At 39.4% G+C, this 26,020-nt stretch overlaps 1 protein-coding gene across 1 annotated transcript in view; it reads right to left on the bottom strand.

Annotated features, from left to right (window-relative positions):
• CEP41 (centrosomal protein 41) overlaps positions 1-23,586 on the bottom strand; it is a 44,494-nt gene extending 20,908 nt beyond the window's left edge. Inside the window, exons 1-3 of the mRNA XM_063100407.1 lie at positions 23,542-23,586; positions 8,481-8,544; positions 577-624 (exon numbers count right to left, since the gene is read on the bottom strand). Coding sequence (XP_062956477.1) covers positions 577-624; positions 8,481-8,544; positions 23,542-23,574 — 145 coding nt within the window. The 5' untranslated portion in view covers positions 23,575-23,586. The remainder of the gene's footprint in view (positions 1-576; positions 625-8,480; positions 8,545-23,541) is intronic.
• Between the last annotated feature and the right edge of the window lie 2,434 nt (positions 23,587-26,020).

Raw genomic sequence — 26,020 nt, 5'->3', positions numbered from 1 at the left:
GTATCTTTACAGAAGATTATTTTTTTAAAAGGATGTGCATGTAATATGATTTTTAATTAAAAGAAAACAGACTGCAATGAATTGATAACACATAACACTAAGAAAAAGCTTTCTTTCTCATACCTCTAAGCCTTTCATGAATACTCTCTGATTTATACTCATAAGAATATTATGAAGAGAGATATTATACCCCATCTAAGGTATAGACAAAATAAGAAGATAGGAAAGATTAAATACCTTGAAAAAGGCCATCAAGTCTGTGGTACAATGAAACTGAAGGCTTGAGTTCTGACTGCTTAGCCAGAGCTCATTCTACCAGACCTCTCTCCACAATCCAACATTAATCTCTCCTCAGAGATATAAATCGGGTGGAACTCAGACCCACAGGCTGCAATCTTAGGAGCTGCCCAGGATGACAGCCAGTGTCTCCCACGTCCTTTGAGGCACCTGCCAGGCTCGCCTGACTCCCATTGCTCTCCGTGCATGTCAGCTACAGAGGATGGTTGTTAGTTAATAACTAACTTATAGAACAACTACAGGGTTCCACTTTCCCAAACCATCAATAGTGTTACTCACTTTTTTTGATCTCTTCTAGCTTCTCAGTGTATTTAGTCATACTGTTACCTAAAAAGAAAATAAGGACTTTAGATATGCTTTAAATGGAAGAAAATGAGTGCCACTGTGAAGACAGAATGGAGAAAAAGTATTTCCTAAGTTTTCCTCTCTTGTTCTTTGGGGATTCTGGACTGTAGGTCATAAGCAGGCCACACGCAGTAAATAGTCTTCTGGATTACACAGCATCGGTAAAAGATGAGGAACTGAGGGAAATGTTTTGGTCAAATGTGTTAAGCTGGGGTGCATACCCAAAAGACATTCAGAAATCCCAGGCAATACAGATAATCTATTTTAAAAAATCTTTTTCAGTCAAAGCTTTCCTCCTCCTTTATTCCTCATAATCTTGTGGGGAAGATATCCAGAGAAGGAGAAAGAAGCAATGTTCTTTGGATGTCTAAAATGTGCTTCTGTGGCTACCCAAGCAACCCTTTCCTCTTCGTTTCGTCCTTGTGGTTTCCTCCTCTTTCCTGAACTTGGTCTTCCACTATTCATGATCATGTTACAGCCTGAAACTAGACCACAGAGTCTGTACACTAGTATTCAACATAGATTTGATTTGCTGAGAAATACCAGCAGATTCCCACCACTGTGGAGAGTCCCCAGTCCTTGTGCTTTATAGTCTGGTTCCACAATACTAGGTTCTAGCCAAGGTGATTTGGAGAGTCTTCATACTTGAAAACTGTGCCAGCATCATTCTGGTTTCCAATTGAACTGCATTATAGCTCTCAAGCTGGGGTTATTATTATTACTGGGCATGCTTAGATTTGGTTCAATTCAACACAGCAAGTTCCAGAAGATATGGCAAAAGGAAAACATTCAAAATAATTTCTCATTTTAAAAACTGTACTCCTAACTTTCTAAGCCTTGAGAGAATCTAGTCAAAGCCAGTCCCAACTTCAGATAAAAGAAATGCTTTCAATTAATAGCATGAACTAACATTTTCAAAAACTTTTCTGAACTTTTCTTCATGTTCGGGTCAGAAGTAGAGAAAGAAAATTCTTGCTCTGAAACCCAAAATAAATTTTTAAAAAACATCTTACTTCATCTATTATTATTAAATCTTTACCATAAATTCATCATGATATTAAAATCCACTGTATTTTTTTTTTAATCCGTCTTAAGACACACATTCTTTGTATCAGGACCAGAAAGGAGGATTCTGTGTAGTCCTAGACCCAGACTGTGTCCTTCCAGAAGCTCAGAGAGATGAAGTCACTCAGGGCTGTTCAGAAGGCCTGAGCCTTCTCAAGAGAGACACTGTGTACCTCTGAAGAGGTCCGAATATCAAAACAGAACAGGATTAGAACCAAATATGATCTTCCCTAGGTTCTTCAGACTGCAATTGACCTGAGATGTGACCAGATTTCCAGAGCAGAAGCCATGAATTCTTCCTGGACACACATCCCGCCTCCCCACTGCAACTCTGAACACAGGAGTGGACCTGCCTGGTCAATACGATGGGAGAAGATGACGGCAAATCAGTATCCTGTTCAGCTTCCTGTAATCTTATTCTTAAAATACTTTACACAGTAGCATTTGGTTATATGTCCCTGAGTCCCCCCCACAGCCTGTTGTTGAAATGGCAGTTAGTTTCTTTTGTCAAAGGAAGCTTCAGGCAGTCTAGTCAGAAAATTGAGGGACAAAAAGGATGACTATTTGTCCAGTGACATAACAACTTAGTAACTAAGCCAGAATTTGCATTACCAACCTGCTGGTTTCTAATATGGCTCACAAAATCAGATGGCTTTTCTGGTTGTTTTTAAGCTACTTCCTTAACAGTAACAGGTGGGGACCATCCTTTGCTGTAAATCCCGAGGAATGGAAAACAATAGCCAATCTCATTTACATAGTTTTTATTATTAAAACATTGTATTTCCAAACCATAACGGTTTCTACTAACAAAGTGTCTAAAATTAATTTCCCTATTGATTATCAACATTTTCAGAGCACTTACACAGCACTCCATCAAACAAGCCTTCACAAAACACCGTGAGGTAAGCTGTACGCCTACTGCTTGTTTTTCCCACTAAAGGAGAAGGCAGATAAACAAGTCTTTTGCAAATACACAGTTATACAAATATCTGGCAAAATTAAGAACAAATCTAAGAGGGTTACTGATAAGAAGCTTTTTTCATTATAGACATTCATTCTATCCAAGTAGGGGGCAAAAACAGAATTAACGATTTCTGCATTGCTTCAACCGGAGAAATGAGACAGGGTGACGGGTGACACAAAAATCCCTAGCAATGATTTTAGAAAGTATGAAAAGTGGCATTTTATCCCACTTCATACACTGCTTATATCTTAACTACATGGCTTATCTTACTATATCTAATTGCATCTGAAAATAATCTTTGACTACCTTTAAAAAGACTGGAAATGAATCAATTTCATAATTCATTTATTTATAAAAACATCTGTTTTATATAAAAGGAGCCTAAAAGATGATCAAAGAACCAACTTTTAGAAAAATTTGAAACTGTACATTATGCCAGATAAATTTTTCTAGATAAGACTTTGATTAAAAGAAAAAAGGCTCCCCATTGCTTATTGACTGAAGTTTAAATGCCCTAGTCAAGCAGTGAAGGTGCCAACGACTTAACCTACCTCTTCAGTGCTGCGTTAATTGCTAAACCTGATAAACTCTTGGTTACCCTCTGGCTCTCTAACACATCATCATGTAGTCATAATAGTTCACCTACTAGAAAGTGACCTTTTCCTCCTCTGAACTTCCATAGTACTCAGCCTATCACTCACAAGGCATTCATCACTGTATTGTCTCATCCACCTTATTAGATGGAAAGGCCAAGATACACGCAATCTTTATCCCTTCCATTGCCTGTTATAGGACACAAAATATTTGCCAAATAAAACATACTGTGAAGATTTACTATCTGAAAAATCCTTATAATAAGTTATTTTGTAATGCAAATAATTGCACCCAATACGGTTTGAGTTTTTGTACACGATTTATTTATTTTTTAATTATTATTATTATTATTTTTACTGGCCAGTACAGGGATCGAACCCCAGACCTTGATATCATCAGCATCATGCTCTAACCAACCAAGCTAACAAGCCAACTACACCTGATTTTTTTGTTTGTTTGTTTTTGGCAGCTGGCCAGTATTGGAATTGAACCCATGACCTTGGTGTTATCAGCGACACACTCTCCCAAGTAAGCTAACTGGCCAGCCCTTAATTTCTGTGTTTTGGGGTTTTTTTTCCATCTGATTTTTTTTAAGCTATGTACAACTTTACTTATATACAATATATGTTATATACTACCTATGTGACACATATTGTTCCAGGACTCAGGCAACCTAATAAGGTGGTATTTAGCTTTTATTTTGTTTACAACTTAAGTTGCTATAAAAGATATATAATAAATGCTACAGTTAGAATCAAGAGAAAGGAACAACTCAACTACATCAATAGTGCTATGCAAAGGCAGAGTACAACTGATTAACTGAGTGAGTCATTCATTCGATTTTTTCCATTGTTTCCCTATAATTTAATCACATTATTTGTACTGAGCCTGTAAGAAAAGCAGCAGTAATTTAAACTGGATAAGATTTATAAGGCACGAACTCAGTTGCTAAGAGACAACTCTGTGGCTTTATTTTTCTTCAATATTTTCCTCCTCTGCAGAGAAGTTCTTTTGGCTCAGAAGGAGCAGAAAGCATGAAAAGAGGCACAGTGGTCCTTTGTCAACCTCAATAAATTATATGTGTGTATATTGCTTCTGGTTTATAAAAACCTTTTACATACATTTCTTCCTTTGACGTAAGAAACACAATTAAATACCAAATAAAAAGGAAGAGTATCTAGTCTATGAGTGTGAGTGCTTAAGATCAAGACTTTTAGCAAATATTCAGGAAAAGTAAAGACTAAAGAAGAAAAGAGAAGACAACTAGTTTGTGTAGAGATAACAAAAGGAAGGTGAAATTTTAAAAAATAAAAATAAGGCTAGAAAAGACCGTGGAGAAAGTCTACAGAATTTTGGAAAAATAAAGAAATTTGAAATTAGACTGAATATAGATTCAAATGAGAGGATAACACAGCCAACGAGAGCGTAGGGCATTAATAAAGGGAGAGCCCTGTGGTTTGGAAAGTGTCCCTTAATCAGCCTGCAGTGCTGCAGAACAGAAACCCAGAGAGGTACTTGATAATACACAAGAACCCTGCGGTGGAGACTGAACAAAACGCCGCCAGGGATTTCATCAGAAGCATAATCCATTCATGGCACAGTCTGGCAATGCTGGGGAGCTGGTAAGATACACTCAGGCACCTATGGAACAAAAGAAATATTTGAAGTTCAAAATAATTCTGAGATTGCTAGCCATGACTGTACATCAATGTTTGGGTTTGTATAAGAAGTAGAGTCAGATGTATAGAAACAAAAAATAATCTTTACCCAGGAAGAAGATATTAAGCCTTTGAAGAACTCAGTAGAAGGTGATTTGGGTGAAGACAGGAGATAACACAAAATTCTTGATATCTTGTGATTAACTGAATTGCTCACTATTTGGTAAAAACGAAAGATTAAATACCCATCTATTTACCATAGATAAGAAAAATGCTCATTCCTGTGCCTATTTCCATTGCTCTGGCTGCAGAGCTTAAAAACATACTACAGATGGGAACTCCTTACTGTTACTTGGGCTATGCGATGTTTTCTTAACCAGGACTCCTCACCTTTTTCACCTTATGGGACATATATAAATGATAATACTTGGACAAAACAGGTTTGGGCTGCCCCAGGCCAGGCTGGCTACCCAAAGAGCTGAAGGGATCCTTCTCTTGGCACATAACCAAAAGGCTACTGCATGCCGGGTGAAAAACTTCCTCTGGATACATAAGGAGGTAAATCATGAAAATGCATAGAAACACAAACACTAAAATAAAATCTCCCTTAAACTGACTTTAAAATAATTTCTAAATTTGAAACAAGAAGAAAACAAACACTAGAATAAGATTTCTCTCCCACACCGACTTTAAAATACTTTGTGTTTTAAATAACAGTGTGCAATGAAGCACACTTTGGCCCTTCTAAAAGTTATTACAGAACTAGTTATGAAGACTTCTGCTTCCAGGAAGATGGGATAGATATACTTTTGTCTATTACTCCAGCTGAGTACAACAAAAACTGTGGACAACCCACAGAATGGGAAAAAATAGTTGCGAATCATATTTCTGATAAGTCTAGTATACAGAATATATAAAAGAACACTTATAACTCAACAAAGACGAAGGAAAATAACCCAATTTAAAAATGGGCAAATGATTTGAATAGACATTTCTCCATAGGAGATATACAAATGCCAATAAACACATAAAAAGGTGCTCAACATCATTATTCATTAGGAACATGCAAATTAAAGCCACCATGAGATACAACTTCATGCCCACAGAGATGGCTATAATTAAAATGATGGACAATAACAAGCATTAGCAGGAATGTTGAGAAAATAGAGCCCTTCTCCACTGCTGGTGGGAGTGTAAAGTGGTGTGGCTGCTTTGAAAAACAGTTTGGCAGTTTCTTAAAAAATTAAACATAGAGTTACCATATGACCATCAATTCAACTCACAGGTGTATACCCAAGAGAAATGAAAACCCATGTTCACACTAATGCTTGTACTCTGATGTTCATAGCAGCACTATGGCCAGAAAATGTAAACAATACAAATGTCCATCAACTGCTGAGGGGATAAACAAAATGTGGAATATCTATACAATAGAGTATTATTTGGCAATAAAAAGGAATGAAGTATTGACACATGCTATAACACAGATGAACCTTGAAAACTTTACACTAAATGAAAAAAGCCAGACAAAAAAGGCTACATATTGTATGATTCTATTTATATGAAATGTTCAGAACAGGCAAATCCACAGATACAGAAAATTGATTAGTGGTTACTCAATATAGTAAAGATGTTAATTTTCCTCAGAATGATAAACAGGCTTAACGCAACTCCTATTAAAAATCATGGCAATTTTTTTATAAATGTAAATTAGATTATTCTAAAATTTATATGGAAAGGCGAAGGAATTAGAATAGCTAAAATAATTTTGTAAAGAAAAAGTGGGAATAATCAGTTTACCAATTTTAAGTAACTAATTTACTACAAAGCTGCTAACACTGTGTGGTATTAGTAGAGGGTCAGACACATAGATCAAGGGAACAGAACAGAGAACCCAGAAATAGACCCTCATAAATATGTCCAACTGACTTCTGATGAAGTGAACACACAATTCAATGGAGGAAAGGTAACCTTTTTAACATACGGTGCTAGACGAGTTGGACATCCATAAGCAAAAAGCTAATCTTGATCTAAGTCACAAAACATAAAAATTACTTTTAAATGTATCACGGACTTCAATGTAAAACCTAAAACCATAACTTCTAGAAAAAAATTATAATAGACAAAAGTCACTGGGATCTAGGCTAGGCAAGTTCTTAGACTTGACAACAAAATCATGATCCATAAAAGAAAAACTGATAAAAAGGGACCTCATTAAATTAAAAATTTTTGTTTTTCAAAAGACCCTGTTAGGAGCATAAAAAGACAAGTTATAGACTGGGAAAAAATATCTGCAAACCACATATCTGACAAACGACTAGTAACTAGAATATGTAAGGAACTCTCAAGGCTAGGTGGAAATACAGGGACGGTATGGCCGAAGAGACAGTATATCAGATCTCCAGTACTGACTTCCTCATCCTGCATACAATCCTAGCTCTATCTCCTTTATTTCTCTTTCATTGAACTCTGAGTAAATAACAAAATCTCTGAGCCACAATTTCCTCCTTTCCTAAAACAGAGATAATATTTTTCACCTGTCCATCAAACAGGATATTTGCAAGTATAAGTATCTGTACAGCATGGAAATGTTTGAAAGAGAGCATGAAATAGCATCTGCAAATGTGATGTGTTTAAAACATTTAAGTCTATCTTATATGAGAAAACATGCACAATGGAAGATAATGATTTTGAAGGAGCCTAGAAAAAGGGAAAGACAAAATAAACAAGATGACTTAAAGTCAACATCCCATTTTACTTTTCTCAGTTGTCTTAAGGCTACTGGTAGAAAATTCAGTATTGCTAAAGGCATAACAGTACTCTATTCCACTAGCAAAACCATCTCAATCGGATGGATTTTCCACAGCAGGCTTTAAAAGGTTGAAAAAAAAAATTAACAAGTAAACAACTAAAACCACACAAGACTGCAAATTCACTAAGATCTGGGCAGCAGTCTTTATCATGACAATGAAAAATGGGAAGCACATGGAAAGCAGCAGTTCATTTTACCTGAACCGTAGCACTAATTAAATTTTGTCTGGTATTTTAGTTACTCATTCAAGTCTGTCCGCCTCCACTTGAATCTAAGCTCTTTGATTGCAAAAACGACAAATTCACTCTCATCTTTATATCTCCCATAGCCTTAAATTCTGCAAACATGGAAATGAACAAACATGCACATGTATAATCTATCACTGACAGTTTAAAGGAATATACTTAGGATGTTCCAAAATAGAGGCTGAACTCCTAATATTTATTTAGTTAGCTTCAGTCCCGCAACTTACTGAACAATGGTTTCAATTTCTGGGATTTCATTTTCTCAGTTTATATTATTTCTTATGTGGTAAGGAATAATAAGCTAAATAATATGAATGCAAATTTTTACAGATAATCTGAAAAACAGCTTTCAAAGATAAATCCTGAGCCCAGAAAGGCATCAGGCAAGACAGTGAGACACTTCTGGCTGTGATTTATACCAGGTATGACAGCTGGCTTCCTGTCAATAGTTAGTTATTGGATAAAAAAAATAAAGTTCTAATTTTCTAATATTTACTCACCAGTATCCAATCTTGACTTGACATGCTGATACTTCGGGTTCTGTGGTATCCTTTTGGTCAGATACTAAAAAATAAGAAAATTCACAATGAGTTGGGTTAATGTAAGTATAAGGGTGGCAAAGTCAGGAAAGAGTCAGATACTTAAAAAATGGAACAAATGCTAAAACTTCATAGAATTTAAAGATGGAAGAAGTTCTAGAGGTCCAACTGTTCCTTCACCACAGGACTCTTCTCTACATATAGCATCTCCACAGGTAAAGTTATCTTGTTTCTGTCAAAACACTTCCATAGTTTGTCAAAATTATCTCAGAGCACTATGTGATAAGAAAAAAAAGCTCTTAAAAATTATGTCTTACATTGAGCCAAGATCAGGCTCCCTCCAATTTCCATTCAGTCTACTGTTTCAACCTATCGTAAATCACACACCTCTGCCTCAAAAAATCTGTTAAAATAACTGAAGGCAGCTATCCTGTCCCTCTTTCTAATTTCACTCTTTGCATGATGGTTTCTAGGCCATCTCCTTTGGACACCCTTCTAGGTTTTATCCACATCTCCCCTAAAAAGTGGCAGGCAGGATCCAGGCCTGAGCACAATCCTGCAGATGTTGTCAGGACAGGACCCAGTTTGGCAGGCTCTCCCGCTGCCTCCCTGCAGTCTGTGGCTCCACACATGTCACTATTATGGCATCTGCTCTTGTGGCACCTAAGGCTCATCTCGGGCTCAGGGCAAGTTTATGGACAGCAAAAATGCCTATGTCAGGTCTCTCTTACGCTGAGTTAAAGAGTTAACTTTGGTGGTTAACTCTTTGAATCTAAGCACAGGACATTAACCCACGTTAAATTCCAGTGGCAACGGCAAAAGCCATTAAGTAAGGGAAGGTTAATGAATAAAGACATTACAAAATATAGCTTTCTTGCGCAGGCCTTTTTCTGGCCCATAATTATAAAAATCATTATGTTCAGTAGCAGGTATCTATGGACTATGAAATTAAAACTGGGTAATACCTTTTTACCTTCATCTTCCGCCATTATCCCATGTGTTCTCATGTTGAAGTTGCTGGGAATGTCCCCCTGAGGTACCATACTCATTCAGGTCTCTAGTCTTAGCAGGGGTCTGCCTAAAATGCCTTTCCTCAACTTGTCCTTCAGCAAAATTTATTTCCTCTGTAAAGCTGTTCAGTTTGGAATTAGGCCCTTTCTTCTCCCAGGCTCCCAGAGTACTAACACGCTGAACCATTGTTTGCACCTCAATCTTCTTCCCTAGTCTAGGATTTCCTCGATGTCAGGGACAATAACTTACTCATGTTTGTATCTGTCCCGGACTTAGTGCATGGTAGGAACATTTGCTGAACATCTAGGATGAGGACTGTATTACAGCAACTATCTGGTTTCTTAGAAGAGAACATGAAACTTACAAAAACTACATCACTTGCCTTTAAAAACGTAATTAACTACAATATACCCTGTTGGGAGGATTACAAAATAAATCACTTACATATAAAAATACCTTCTGAAATGACCCACAAAGCACAAAAACAATATAGCATACTTTGATGTCTTACAAAGTATCTGTTGGCCAGAGTTTTGGATATCACGGACCAGAAAGAATTTTTTAAAACTGTGGGCACCTACAGAGATATCAAATTTTCATTTTGCCAAATAAGGACATAAAAAACAAAAACAAAGCAAAACTTCACAACTATAATCTGCTGTTTTAATACCTAAAAGGTAAGAAAGAAATAAAAAAGAAAAACCCAGAGTAAAAAAATCTCAGAGTCCTTTAGTGTTATTTTTAAAACTCATGACGTTCTCTGAGTTTTTAACTGACTTCACTCAGGCAAGTAAAATCTTTATCACAAATGCTTAGCATTGGTCCTCAGACTGTGTTGGAACCACTGAGCCATTTTATCTTTAGAAAAAGATTGGAAAGTTCATTTCTCCATATGATTAGGAACCCACTGTGTGTAACAGAAAGTGACTATAACACCAGTTCCAATTCCTTCCCTAAACAAATATGGAGAAGATTCTTAAGTAAGAGAAGGAAAACATACAAAGACTGAAAAGGGAGACTTCGGGACAAATTCCCCATAGGGAGACATTATCATGGCAAAATGAAACAAAAAACCAGGCAAAACATGTGTCTGGTAAATTGACTCAAGTAAAGCTAATACTAGACTTCAGTTATCTTAGGCTAAGGGACTGGGTTTTTTTGTTTATTTGTTTTCACTCTGTATTTTTATCATTTCTATACTCTATTTCCTGTTTTTACTTTTGTTTTGTTTTTCCCACTAGTTTCCTAGCAAAGCTTCTTTTGAAAAATTCCAGGCTAGTCTCTGCTGAACCAAGGGGATTTGGCCATACCTAAGCCAAAATAGCTAAGAAGTGAGGGCGTCCCTGGGGACCAGGTGTGGTGGCAGCAGAATGATGAGGGGAGAGAGTGTGGACAGCTGCAGTGGCTGAGCCCTTCCCGCCCCCGGTTTTCCCTTACACAGACTAATGAGAAATCCATATGCTGCAGGACAAAAAGGTAGCACTTCTTTTCCACGTTCCCATTTCAGTCCAATTTCTTGTTCCTGACTTTCTAATAGCAACCACACCGTAAAACTACTTGTGCTCCATTGCAAAGCAGAGCATCACAGATTTTACCGACCTACCATACTTTTTAGTTTTAAGTTCTTGATTTTGAGGTGACTGCTTCTTGACCTACTGGCCAACTGGCTTTCTTTCAATTACATAAACAGGATGGAATAGGGGGAAGTGAAAGAGCTGAGAAAAGAAGCTGTTTCAAGGAAGACTATTCATTCATTCAACAAAGACTCATTGAGCACCAACCACTCATTCAGTTGACAATTTACTGAGCGCCTACTAGGAGTAGGACCCTGTGCTGATGACACAGAGGTGAAAAACACCGTCCTTGCCATCCAGCTCTTACTGACTGTGGGGACGATGGACAAGTGAATAAACAGATGCCAAACTGCATGATAAACCAGGAGAGGGAGGTAGGGGATGTGGTGGGAACATATAGGATTGGCACCTAATCCAGACTAGAAGAGTCAAGAACTGTTTCCTAAAGGGTGACTTCTGAGAGCCAAAGACATTAGTCAAGCTAAAGGAGTAGTGGGTGGGAGCTACAAGGTTCCCAGCAGAGGGAAAAGCATGGGGAAAACATGAAGACTAGAAGAAGATTAAGAAATCTAACAGTAACTGGCGGACCGGGAGCATATGGGGACAATATGGGTACAAATGATGCTGGAGAGGCAGGCAGAGGTAGATCACAAAGGGCCTGTATACACACTAAGATGCTTGGATTTTATCCAGTAGATCAGTGGATCTCAAGTGTGCAATTTTGCTCTCCCTATCCTTAGTGACATTTGTCAATGTCTAGAGACATTTTTGGTTATCAAAACTGGGGGGTGGGGGCGTGCTAAGGCATCTAGAGGCTAGAGATGCTGCTAAACATCCTACAATGACACAACAGCCCTCAAAACAAAGAATTAGGCAGCCCAAATGTCAATAGTGCTGAAGTTGAGAAACCCTGCTGAAGATGATGGGGAGTCACTGAACAGGATTTAAAGAGGAGTAATGACATGATATTTCCATTTTAGAAAGATGACTCTGGCAGCAATATGGAGAATGCGAGTCAAGAATAGAGGCACAAAAATCAGTTAAGAGACTGTTATGTTAAGATGATCTGTAGTCCTAAGGAAGTGGCAATAGAGATGAAGAGGAAGAGAGAGTTTCAGGAAATTTTCAAAATGTAAAATCAATGAGACTTAAAATTGATTGGTGTAACAAGAATAAACAGTGATACCATTCTCTAAAAAAGGGAGTTTAAGGAGGAAGCATATATTGAAAAACAATGTGTTCAGTTTGGGGCACGTCAAGTACAAGATATCTGTGGGTTATCCAAAATGGAAGTGTCCAGCTGCTATTTGGGTCTGGAGATCAAGATAGAGACGTGGGCTAGAAAAAAACCCCAAGATTTAGGAGTTGTCAGTACACAGGCAGCAGATGAAGCCATGGGAATGGACTAGATCACCCTAGAAGAGAGTGTAGATTGACAAGAAAAACTCCACTATTTAAGGTTAGGTGGAGAAGAGGCACCTTGGATGAGACTCAGAAGAGGCCGTTTAAGACAATGGTTCATGAACTGTTGCAGGAAGAAGGGAATGGTGAACAGTGAACAGTACTGTCAAGTCAGAGAGCAAGAGGTCAAGTATGAACAAGTGAACAAAGATGCAGGTCAAGTAAGAGACCACCAGAAAAGTAAATTTGGATTTAGCAAACCAAGACACTGTGGATGGCCCCAGTGGAAGGAGTTATAGTAAATTGACAGGGACAGGGGCAGAAGCAAAAACAGCAGGTTGAGTGTATGAGAGGGGAGGAAGGAAAGAAGAGGACACTAGCCAGGTGATCTTTTTTTCCCCTCTCAAGTTGCTAAGGGGTGATCTTTGTTATTGTTGTTTTGTTTAAAAAAAAAAAAGAGATATTTGGGGATGTTTATAGACTAAAGGGCAAGATAAGAGAAGCTGAAAATAGGGCAGGAAGGCAAGGAAAGAGAATAGGAGAGGACGAGGCCCAGAGCCTAGGTAGAAGGGTCAGCTGCGGATATATATTTAAGATAAAGATATAAGATAGTTAGTCATAATGAAGTTCACCAGGAGGAGGCAGGAAGATAGTTCATGTTTGTGGTATTATTACAGGCTCTTTGAGACCAACCAAAAATGTCAAAAGACCCTTTGAGAGGTTACATCTCTAGGGAGAGTCAAAGGATAATGCCCTCTCTGTCTACCTACCCTATCCCAGCGAATTAACTTCAAGTTGACTTTCAAGACCCAGCACACACATATCTTCTAAGAAGAATGCTCTGAAGGCCCCAGTCAGATGGAAATCTCTTCCCTGCTTGCATTTTCACAGTCGTTTGTACCGTTCACACTTCTTACTTCCTGCACCTGGGACAGGGGCTCTACTCTGTAGATCTCTGTACCTGCTACAAGGCCTTGTGCTAGTGACAGAGCAATAAGAAGCTGTCAGACGAAGTCCTGGACAATAAGCAGTATGCACACCCGTGACACCTGAACGGCATAGATATCAAGGCCTCTAGAAATCTGAAAGGAGATCGTTCATACACTGGGGATGACAAAAGAGACGTTATGGAAGAATGGGTACTGGAGCTGTGTTTTAAGGGTTGAACTAGTATGGATAAAAAGATGGGGAGGAGAGATGGAAAAAGCATTCCAAGTGGAGAAAATTATAATAGCAAAATCACTTTAAAAGCACAGTTAAAGAACAATAAATTGTTCTATCTGCTGGAGAAGGTCTAACAACAACAACAAAAATGCTAATCGCTGATAACATTTATTGAGCACTTCCTACATTGTCAGGCACTCGACTAAGCATTTTACCTACATTATCTCATTTAGTCCTCACAACCACTGTACATCCTCATTCTAGCAGGGGTTCTTAATATGGGTTCACTGATGGGTTTCAGGAGGTCCATGAGTCCCATGGAACTGTATGAAAAATTTTGTATATATGTATATTTTTTCTAGGGAAAGGGTCCTTGGTTTTCACCAAATTTTCAAAGGGGTATGTAACCCCAAAAGGGTGAAGAACCACTGACATACGGAATCCTGTGCGGCAAGGCTGGACATGGACAGGTAGGCTCCGAGTGGAGAGGCCTGAATATAGACTGAGGAGTCTGGACTATGCCCTGAAGACAATGGAAGGTACTAAAAATACTGAGCTGTGAGACACACAATGTAAACAGTATTTCAGCAGTTTAGTCACATATGCAAAGTAAGACAAGGCTTTGTGAATACATGGGTGTTTGAGAAAGAAGAAGAGTGAGAAGCCCAAGGTGGCATTTTTCTGAAGGAAAATCACCTAATAATGAGTGACATTGTCTGAATCACAAGTCATTCAAAAATGAATGAGCTTTTCTGACTTCCCATCTCTCTCAAAATGAGACTCACAACATTGTTTATATTTCAACTGCAACATATGTAATAAGATTTACGTTTAAAAGATTTAGAAAAACTACCATTATATATTTTGTTCAGAATTTCTCTACTTAGCTCCTTTGCTTACAGAAAGTCCATAAAAGTGAAGTGAGTGGTTACCAGTTTTAAAACAGCCACATTTAAGGCAATCTCACATTTAAAGTAGGTCTTTTAAAGTGGAACTTTAAAAAAAAATGTGAGTTTTAATCTGGCCCAATTACATTGACCTAAAACACCAACCTTAAGCCTTGTTCCCATGTACAGCAGCGCCTACTTTCTCAGCAGCTACCACCTGTGGTAGACTGATTTTTCAAGATGTCCACAAGAAAATTTCCCAACCCACTTACACTGTGATATTACACTCCTCCCATTGAAGGGTAGGGCTTATGTTCTCTCTCCTGAATCTGGACAGGACTGTGACTATGATGGGAATGATGCCATACGACTTCTGAGGCTAGATCATAAAAAGCAGATCTTCCACCTGGTTCTCTTGGGACACCTGCTCTTGGAACTCAGCCACCATGCTGTGAGGAAGGCTAAGCCACATGGAAAAGGCCATTTGTAGGTGGTATGGCTGACAGCCCCAGTGAGGTCCCAGCCAACAGACAGCTACAATGGCCAGCAATGTGAATGAAGACACCTTCAAGACACCTCCAGCCCCAGCTCCCATCTGTCTGCAAAACCACGAGAGATCCAAAGTAAGAATCACCTAGCTGAGCTGAGTCAACTTTCAGAACGAGACATAATAATAAAATGACTACTGTTTTTCTTAAATCACTAAATATGGGGGTTATTCATTACAAACTAATATATAATTGGAACATCACTCTACCCTAATTCCTTTCTAGCTAAGCTCCTTGGGGGTGGGGAGGAAATCTACACTGGCTATCTGTACCTTACTCTTTAATCCACTGTAATATAGTTGCTGTCTCCACTATTGCACTGAGGAAGCTAACCAACATCAGAGAGCCCCTAGTTGCCAAATATAATGGTGTCAGTCCTTAATTTACTTGACTCAGTACCATATGACACCGTTATATATTTCCAATGTCTTCAGTTTCCACTCCCTCAGCATCAGTGATATCTCTCTCCCCTGATCCACATGGGTCATTCCTCGGTCAGCCACTTAAAAATTGTGTTCCCCAAGATTCCAACTTTTCAGTCTATAGGTTCTCTGTGGCCCAAACACTTAGGCTTAATTCCATCTACATGTTTCTCATTTTCAAATAGTGAATTTAAGACTTGACTTCTCCTCTCAGCTTCAGACATATATTCATTTACTCATTCGACAAATATTTATGGAACAACTAGTATATTCCAGGCAATGGGACAATGTAGACAAGGTTCTTATTTTATGTTCTTGTTAGTATGCCAGAAAACAAACAAGTAGATAAAAGAATTACAGATTATGTTCTACTGAGTGAAGACAGCAAAACTGAATGAATCCTTCTAATTTCACTCCCTCCTAAAACTTCAGTACGACCTCATTAAAAGGATATTATTTTAAGGACATAAAGCCCAAAACACAGAGAGTGAGAGAACTGACAGCAATAGAGCACTAGATTTCTGAAATCTAGACAGCAGATCCACAAGTGAAAATACCTCGATGGACGCAAGACAGTCAAAGACTAAGGGGCAACAGGGAAAGCCAAGAACGACTCTTAAAAGGCCGAGGAATTGACAGGCTCAGGCACCTCCAGAAGCGGGGAGTAAAAGTAGTGGCTGAAATAAGGGCTGGTTGAAGGCTGTTTGAGAATTAGTTGGTCCCCGTACCATAGCTGCCAAAAAAAGAAAAAAAGAAAAAAATAATAAAGAAGCTGTTGGATCTCCAAATTCCTCTCCCCTCTGTGCTACTGGGCAACTGCCCCCCTCCACCATGCCAGATATCTATGTTTATTTCCTGGAAAAAGTTTCTGGAGTCAGAAGACTAGACACAGGGGAAGGCAGAGATATCATAACAGAAAACAAGGGTAAGAAGTGAATAATGCGTACTAATGTTGAGACTTAGCCTTCAGCCCTAATCCCTCCAGGAATTCGACTAGGCTTTTATGCTCAGGAGACTGGAGAAGTTCTCTATGGAAAATGCCCAGCCCGGGAAGAAGCTGAAGATACAGATTTGGGAGGAGAAGTCCACAAATCACGGCCTAGCAAGATCATTCTATAATAAAGTTCACCATCTTAGTAGACCTCTCCCAAATATATAGAGATCTGAATCACCTAAGTCTCCTAACTCAAAAACATAAACTAACAAGTGAAGATTAAAAGAAGTCTGAGAATTAAGTGTAAGCTACAAAAACCAAATATTAAAAAATAAAAATAAAAGAAGTCTGAGAACATGGCTATGGAATGAATTATGTCCCTCCCCACCCCCCAAATTCCTGTGTTGAAGACCTAACCTCCAATGTGATTGTATTTGGAGATATGGCCTTTAGGAGGTAACTAAGGTTAAATGAGATCACAAGGGATACCCTTATTCAATAGGATTAGTGTTCTTATAAGAAGAGACATCAGAGACTTCCCTTACTCCTCCCCTCTACTTGAAGACACAGTAAAAAGACGGCCATCTGCAAGACAGGAAGAGACCAGTCCAGAAACTGAATGAGTTGGCACCTTGACCTTGGACTTCCAGTCTCCAGAACTGTGAGGAAAAAATTTCTGTTGGTTAAGGAACCCAGTATGTGGTATTTTATTATGGAGGCCTGAGCTGATTAATGCAAACATCTCCAACAAAACAAAATGAAAAACAGAAATCTGGAGGAAACTGAAACTATGTGAGAAAAAACATTTAAAAGACCCCATCTCTAGAGAAATGAAAATACATGTTCACACAAAAACTTGTATATTTGTTGCAGCATTATACATTTTAGCCCAAAGTGGAAACAACCCAAATGTCCATCAGCAGAAGAAGGGATAATAAAATGTGATATATCCATATGATGGAATATTATTCAGCAATAAAAAGGAATGAAGTACTGGCCCATGACATAACAAGGATGAACCTTTAAAACATTGGTAAGTGAAAGAAGGCAGTCACAAAAGACCACATTTTGTATGACTCCTTTTAAATGAAATGTACAAAATAGGCAAAGCTATAGAGTCAGGAAATAGATTAGTGGTTGCCAGAACTTGGGGATGGGGATGAGGATTGGGGAATGTCAGCTAAAGGTTAAAGGATTTATTTGTGGGGTGATGAAAATTTTCCAAAATTAACTGTAGTGATGACTGCACAACCCTGTGAATATACTAAAACCATTCAATTGTACACTTTCAATGAGTAAATTTATGGTACATGAATTATATCTCAATAAAGCTATTACCAAAAAAGATACAAATTTAAATAGTACAAAAAAAAAAAAACCCAAAAACCTTTTATTCTACAAAAGACTCTGTTAAGAGGATAAAACGATAACCTACAGACTGGGAGGAAATATTTGCAAATCACATATCTGACAAAGGACTAACATCTCAAATATGTAAAGAGCTCTCCAAATTCCACAGTAAAAATGTTCATTGCATGAGTGTTTATCATAGCAAATAGTCAAAAACAACCTAAATGATCGCCTGGGGGAATGGATAGATAAAATGTGGTCTAGTCATATGCTAGATTACTACATAGCAGTTAAAAGAAATAAACCAGACATATTTATCAACATGGATGGATCTCAAGCATAACTTGCATTATAAAAGCAAGTTGTAAAGGCATATAGCATGAGACTTTTATAAAAATTTTAAGCTCAGAAAATAATGTATGTTACATATGAAAAATATGGAAGGTGAATTGGACAGATAACATTAAATATGTGGGAGCAGATGACTATGGTGAAGGGAGAACAGTGGGAGGTAAAAGCAACAAGAACTAAAATTAGCTATATCTGAAGAATATGAATAATCAAAGCATATCAATCCATTTGTACAATTGAGGTCTGACACAAATAGAAAAATAAGAAAACAAATGAACAAAACTGTGATAAAACCATACTGAGTACTTAGGTAAGAGTTAAAAGAAAATAAGTTGAGTTATATTTTTCTGACATGGAAAGATCTCCAAGATATATTGTTAAGTGAAAAATCAAATCAAAAAACAATATGTACAATGTTATAACATAAACGTAAAACAAAACCATAAAATAAAACTTTCTCTCTACACACACACACACACACACACACACACACACACACACACACACACACACACACGCAAACGCATAGAGAAAGTTTTGGAAAAGATAACTATGGAAAACTTATAAATAGTAATGTAGGAAAAATCCCTACATTATTCATAAAAAGTATAGAATAAAAATAAAGGCAGATAAAAACTCAAGGAAAAAAAGCAGTAAGAAAGAAAATGTAGGGCCGGCCCTGTGGCTCACTCGGGAGAGTGCGGTGCTACCAGTGCCGCAGGTTCGGATCCTATATAGGGATGGCCAGTGAGCTCACTGGCTGAGCGTGGTGCAGACCACACTGTGCCCAGGGTTGTGATCCCCTTATCGGTCAAATAAAAAAAAAAAAAAAAAGAAAGAAAGAAAGAAAGAAAGAAAATGTAACCCCAATGACTACTTCTGCAATAAACAATATTTACAGTCACTAACAAGAACAACAAAAAGAAACAAAAAAACTCAACCGTAAAAAACAAAAAGACAATTAGAAAATAGGCAAAAGACAAAAAGATATTTTACTGAAGAGGATATATGGACGGCAAATAAGCACGTGATAAGATGTTCAATCTTGGTATCTATTAGGGAAATGCAAACTAAAACTATAGTGAGATGGCACTATACACCCATTAGAATAACTAAAATAAAAAATATTGACAATATCAAATGTTGCCAATTATGTGCAAAAACTGGATCTCTCATACACTGTGAATAGGAATGTAAAATGGTACAGCCTCTCTGGAAAATAGTTTGGCAGTTTCTAATAAAACTAAACATACTCTTACCATCTAACCCAGTAATTGCACTTCTGGGTGTCTATCCTAGAGAAATGAAAATTAAAGTCCACACAAAGAGCTGTACCCAAATATTCATATCTTTCTTGTAATAGCCCAAAACTGAAAAGAAAGAAAATGTCTTACACTAGCTGAATGGTTAAGCAAACTGTTGTACATTCGCACCATATAATACTAAGCAGCAATAAGGAATGAACTATTGCTATGTGCAACAACTTGATTATGTCTCAAGGACATTATTCTGAGTGAAAAAATGCCAGTCTCAAAAGGTCCCATACTGTATGATACCATTTATGTAACACTCTCAAAATGACAATACTATAGAGATGGAGAACACACTTGTGGTTGCCTGGGGTTAGGATGAGGAGAGGAATCAAAGTGGGTATGACTAGGAGGAACAGCATGAGGGAAACATTTGTGGTAATGAAACAGCTCTTTACCTTGATTGCAAACCTACATATGTGTAAGTCTTGATTATATAAAATCTACGCATCTGATAAAATAGCCTAGAACTATGCAAACAAACCTCAATTTTCTAGTTTTGATATTGTACCATAGTTATGTAAAATAAAATCACTGGGGGAAACTGGGGGAAAGGTACATAAGACCTCTTTACACTATTTTTGCAGCTTCCTGTGAATCTTTATTTCAAAATGAAAAGTTTTAAAAAGGGACATCAGAGTACAGAACAGAGTTCTTAAAAATTAAAAACATGATGGCATAAGTTAAACACTCAATAGAACTGGAAGATAAGGTTAAATCTTCCAAAGAGCACAAAAACACAAAGATGAGGAAAACAAGAGATAAAAGTTAAGAAACTAGAGAACCAGTTGCATAGGTGCAACATTAGAACAATGAATTCAAGAATGAGAGGATGGAGAAAATGGGAGTAAGAAAGTTAACAACAAAATATTTCAAGAAAATTTTACAGAATAGAAAGACACGAGTTCTGGTACCCATTAAAATGAGTGAAAACAGATCATAGTAAGGAATATCTTTGTGAAATGCACAACACTGGGTCAAAGAGCAGATTCTACAAGCTTCCCGAGAGGAAAAACGAGTCACAAAGCAAAAGAATGGCTTTGGACTTCTCTACAGCAATACTGGATGTTAAAAGGCTACAGAACAATGTTTTCAAAATGCTGCGACTTCCAACCAAGAATTCTACACCTAGCCAAATTCTCAGGCAAATAAATGTGAAGATAGAATAATAACATTTTTTAGACATGCCTAACCTTCTATACATAAATAAAAAAATATCTATTTCTGTTAAAGAAAAATTATAGGAGGCCACTGTTTTGGAATAAGTTCCAGCACTAGGCTCCAACAGCCCAGACTAAAAACCAAAATGGAGTCACCCCTGCTAAGTTCCACATCACTTATGTTGTGGTCTGACCTTTTGAGAAATCAAGAGAAAGAGATAACAGCCAATTTCCTGAAAAGGCCAGTTTAAATCTTTAATAGGTATGATAATAAAGTTCCTTCTGCTTTAATCCTTACAGAGAAAGGATAGCCTGAAGTAACCTGATGTTAAATAATCAGTTATTTTTCTGTTTCTCTCTCTGTTCCCACCTTCCAAGGAAAACAGTTTTGAAATGTCCAATCTGCTTTTTTGTTCTTTGTTTCTGCTTTCTTCTGCCTTGGGCAGGGTGGGGGAGAGGTGCAAGGAGTGGCAGCTGGTCAGTACAGGGATCAGTATAGGGATGGATGGAGCCCTTGACCTTGATGTTTATCAACACCACACACTAACCAACTGAGCTAACTGGCCAGCCTAGCCTTTTCTGTCTATAAAACTAACCTCCTCTGCTCAGTTCATTGGAACATTTATTCTATTTTATGGAACGACATCTTGCTTGATTTTAGAATCACAATAAAACCAACTGAGATCTTTAACTAAACCTGTTCTAATTTTGTCCTTTTGATATTTCTTAGGCACTCTGAAGAAACTACTGGAAGTTGTAACATGAGAGTAAGCTGGCATCTCTGCCTAGGGCACATATGTATAACCACACAGGGCATCCCTGCTGCTCTTCTTGTACAATCATTCTCCTTCTCCCATATTCTTGATCTCCTTAATGGCACCAGCAGCAGTGAGTAGTCCAAGCAGGGAATCTAAGTCCTCCATCTCACTCTCTTCTCTCAAAGCTAATCATGGAGTCTTGATGATTTTACCCCCTAAATATTTCTCCTCAGTTCTGTTCTTAGTTCCACAGCCTTGGTTTAGGTCTGTACCAAAATAACCACCTAACCAATCTCCCTATCTCCAGCCCTGGCCTCCTCAAATCCGTCCTCCGCAATGTGGCGCCAGCCATTCACATAATATGTGAATCTGACCATGTCACTTTCTTACTAAAACCCTTCAAAACTTCTCAAATTCTGACCAGCAGGCAAGATAAATATGTGGCAAACTGCCATTCTCCATATCTACCTCCGCCACTCCCGTGATAGACATCACTAACATTTTCATTAATACTATTTTTAATTGACAAACCATAATTGTATACATTTATGGGGTACATTGTGGTGTTTTGATATATATACACACACATACAAAATATGGAATAATTAAATCAAGCTAATTAACATAGCCATCACCTCACTTACCATTTTTTGTGGTGAGACACTTGAAATTTACTCTTAGCTATTTTGAATCATACTATATATTATTATTAATTATAGTCACCCTGCTGTGCAGTCCATTTCAAAAGCTTATTCCTCCAGGCTGAAATTTTGTACCTTTCGACCTCCCCACCCCAGCCTCTGGAAACCACCATTCTACTCTCTACTTCTATGAGTTGGACTTCTTTAGATTCCACGTATAAGTGAGATCATGAGGTATTTGGACATTACTAATCGATCATGGCACTCTCTGCAGAGCCTAGACTCAGCCTTACAACTTTCTCAACATAGCACCAGGCATTCCCCAAGAGATGTGTTATCACAAAACCATGACTCAGTAGCAGACATAATGGCGCCAGAACGTCATAAAGATTAGGAGGACTATCCTTCTACCATTTCCCTTTGATTTCTTCCCCTTCTTGGGATTATAAAATGCTAAGCTTTGCTTGCATTTTTCGGAACACTTTTAGGGCTGCCTAATCCATGTGTCTCCCGGGTTGCAATCGCCATATTGGCTCAATAAATCCTTGTTACACGTATTTGGCTTTAGTTTCATTTCAGGTCAACAGATGAAATCATTGTAATTCCTGTTTGGTATAAAGGCTAAGAGCCTTAGCAAGGCACAGAAAGCCCTGCCAACTTTACTCTGGCCTCTCTGCAGACTCCCGCAGGGGTCTGCTCAGAGCTCGCACGCTCCTTACCTTCGCTCGTGCTGTTCTCTCTACCTGGGATGCTTCTTCACCTGCCTAATGGCCTTGCCACGTCCGGGGCTGTTCCCTCTCCAGGAGCCTTCTCCCACTCCCTCTGTTGAGTACCATCTTTCCTCTCATAGCATCTCATATTATGCTCTCATAACATCTTGCTCCTGGACCACAATGTACCCAAACTGTTTACATGTCTCCCGCACTTGACTGAACTTATTTAAAAAGGGGCAGAGGCCTTGTCTGACTCTTAGTCTAGCACTTACTACGCGCTAGGAATCCACTAATATCTGTTGACATGAAATTGCCATAAATGCAGCAGGACACTAGAGGTGAAATAGAGGAAGAGAGTGAAAAGGTCCTTTGCAGAGGGGGTAAACTACCGACGTCCAACTTTGCCCGCCTTCCCAGGGGCTTGGTGTGCTTCTTCCGGCTCCTCCCGCATCCCCACTCCCCACGCTCAGACTTGTGGGCTCCCTTTCACCGCGCTCCCTCGGGTCGGGCGCTTCCTCTGTGTTTCACTTATGTTTGGTCACTGTCACTCCTAGACTGTAAGCTCTCTGAGGGTGGGGCTGTGTCCAGGTGCTTCGCTCCTCGCAGGGGAGGTGCACACTAGGGACGGGATGCCTCTGCCCCCCCGGCCCGGCCCGGCCCTGCCCCCGACCCCTCCTCTCGCCCGCCGCTTCCCGCCTTCCGGCCGGCGGAAGTCGCTGACTGCTCTTCCGTGCCCACGTGGAGACTTTTCCGGTGCGCCCGCCCCCTCCGGCTCTGCGGCCCGGACCTGGCCCTCACCTCAGGATTCCCAATGTGCCTCCGGACAGACATACTTGCTCCAACCGACCTCGCCTGGGGTTCTAGCCTCACGGGTTTTCTCTAACCCCTAGCTTCCTACCCCCACAACCTCGCTCAGCCGCCTCCCTATAACCTCTTCTCCGATTGGCCTGTCTTCCCCGGCCAGCCAATGGCGGCCCCGTTTACTCTCTCATCCCAGGGTCAAAGGAGAGCGAGACTCCGTTCAATGGTTGCCAAGGGCAACGCGGACGCCGGCTAGCGAGGCCCTTTGTGCTCTGAGCCCCGCACGCCAGCACCGGCGTTAGCGCGGGAAGAGGCGCGCGGGGGGAGGGGAAGGCTGGCGCCTGCGCCGAGCCCGGGTGGAGGAGGGGCTCGAGAAAGGGGACAAAAGCGTTTTAGCTAATGTGGGAGCACGTATACGGCACAGGGCCCCCACCCCACCCCCACCCCACTCTCTCCTTTAAAGGACGTTTTCTCCAAACATCTGGGCTACTTCTTCCGCAACAGGGGATACGTTATGGGTCAGGGTTGTTCAGCAGGAGTGAGAGTATATAGTTTATTATTTTCATGTTAACGTGTAAATTATGCAAAATATCACGTGTAAATACAGTAATTACTGTTGCTTCCAAAGGTTTTACGCTAGCTTAAGAACAGCAGACTTAATTGCAAAGCACAGACACCATTCTGTGGTTCATCATTCATTTAACAAATGTTTAATAAGCACCTTAAGAGAAAAGCTGCAGTAGGTTTGGTGGAGGATGGGAGAATGACTAAGACCCAATCCCGTCGTCATGGAAACCATTGTGACTTCTGCCACCAGCCACCACCTGTTCTCATTCCAGATCTGCAAATTAAGTCTTAGCACCTTTATAAAACAATTACGCACACAGTTTGACTTGGCCTCCTAAATGTCCCACCAAATCCATCAAAATTATTTCCTTTTACGTGGAAGGAACAACACAGTAACCCTTTGTCCCTTGCTCTTAAGTTGTTTTTCCAAGAATAGCGAAAGGTTACCCTGAGCTGTTCAGACTTGCTGGCTGTCTCTAAATAACAGCATGCATCTGAGCTACTCCAGGGTCTGTGCAGATGATCCATTCAATCACATGGCTCATATACCCTCGTCCTCTCAGAGGCTTCAGCAACCCATCCTGACGACCACACCTTAAGTCGTGTTGTCACTTAGAGCTGCTTGACCTTCAGGATCTTGAACTTGGCCACAGCTGCCTCTTGCATCTCATTCACTTTTTCAGGCATCTTGATTTTGTCTTAACTTCCCTAGTGCTCTCCAGTCCTTGAACCCCTCTAAAATTTCCAGTCTCTCACTGCTCCACTAGAGTAAGGAAGAGACTGAAAAATATTGAAAGGGGGACGATGGGGAGGATATTCGTTTAGAAGCTTTTATATAGTAAGCAGAAGCTTCTAGACACATTACTACTTAGAATGTATGTTTACCTGATACAGTTTGGGGTGAAGATAGAGATTATGGGCAGAATAAACAGGAGAAAGGAGAGAAGGAGGTAATAACAAATAAAAATTATCAGAATCCATTGTTCTGGACTAAGTTCCTGCATTGGACCCCGACAGACCAGACTAAAAACCAAAATGGAGTCACCCCTGCTAAGTTCCACATTACTTAGATCATGGTCTGACCTTCTGAGAAGTCAGGAGAAAGAGATAGCCAGTTTCCCAAACAGGCTAGTTTAATTCTTCAATAAGTATGATAATAAAGTCCCTATGCTTTAAAAAGAGATGCCTGAAGTAACCTGATGTTAACTAATTAGTTATTTTTCTATTGTTTTGTCACCACCTACAAGGAAAATAACTTTGAAATGACCAATTTATTAGGTTCGGAGATGTAGAGCTACGCCGGGTCTGGAGCTCACAGACCCCTCAAGCCCCTTGTCCAGACTGGGTCACAAACCCTTCACATGCAGGTCTCTGAGCTAGGTAACTGGAAAAAAGGTCCTTGGAGACTTGGTTGGAGAAAGAATAGTCTTTATTCAGCACACACACATCTAAGAGCTAGGCAGTCCAAAGAGAAACTCAGAAACTCAACTGCTACCTGCAAAGTCCAAAGAAAAACTGAGCAGCTGCCAGCAAAGTAAACATGCTCTATTGTTAGACACAAGCTCTCTGCCAACAAGCAGTTCAGGGCTGCTGCTCCACACACTCAAGAACACACAATAGCAACAAAACTAAAAAGAGACATGGGCATGCATGTGCACTAACTCTACCCACACACAACTTGTTTACAAAGAATGTGCTGCACAACTCCCAATGGGACCTGAGGCTAGGGGGCCTGACTAGACTACTCTATTTTCCTCACAGGGGAGGATCACTCACGATGGCACCACCCAAAGATACTCAAAATGGTGATTCATGCCATACAGGACTTCTGGGTAAAATAAAAAGACAAAGGAACTCATAACTGCAACAGAACTCCATGCCACTGGTCTCCTCTGAAACCCTACTTTAC

Source organism: Cynocephalus volans, chromosome 6 (assembly GCF_027409185.1).
Source record: "Cynocephalus volans isolate mCynVol1 chromosome 6, mCynVol1.pri, whole genome shotgun sequence".
Lineage (NCBI taxonomy): Eukaryota > Metazoa > Chordata > Mammalia > Dermoptera > Cynocephalidae > Cynocephalus > Cynocephalus volans.
This window is presented reverse-complemented; position numbering and strand designations above follow the sequence as displayed.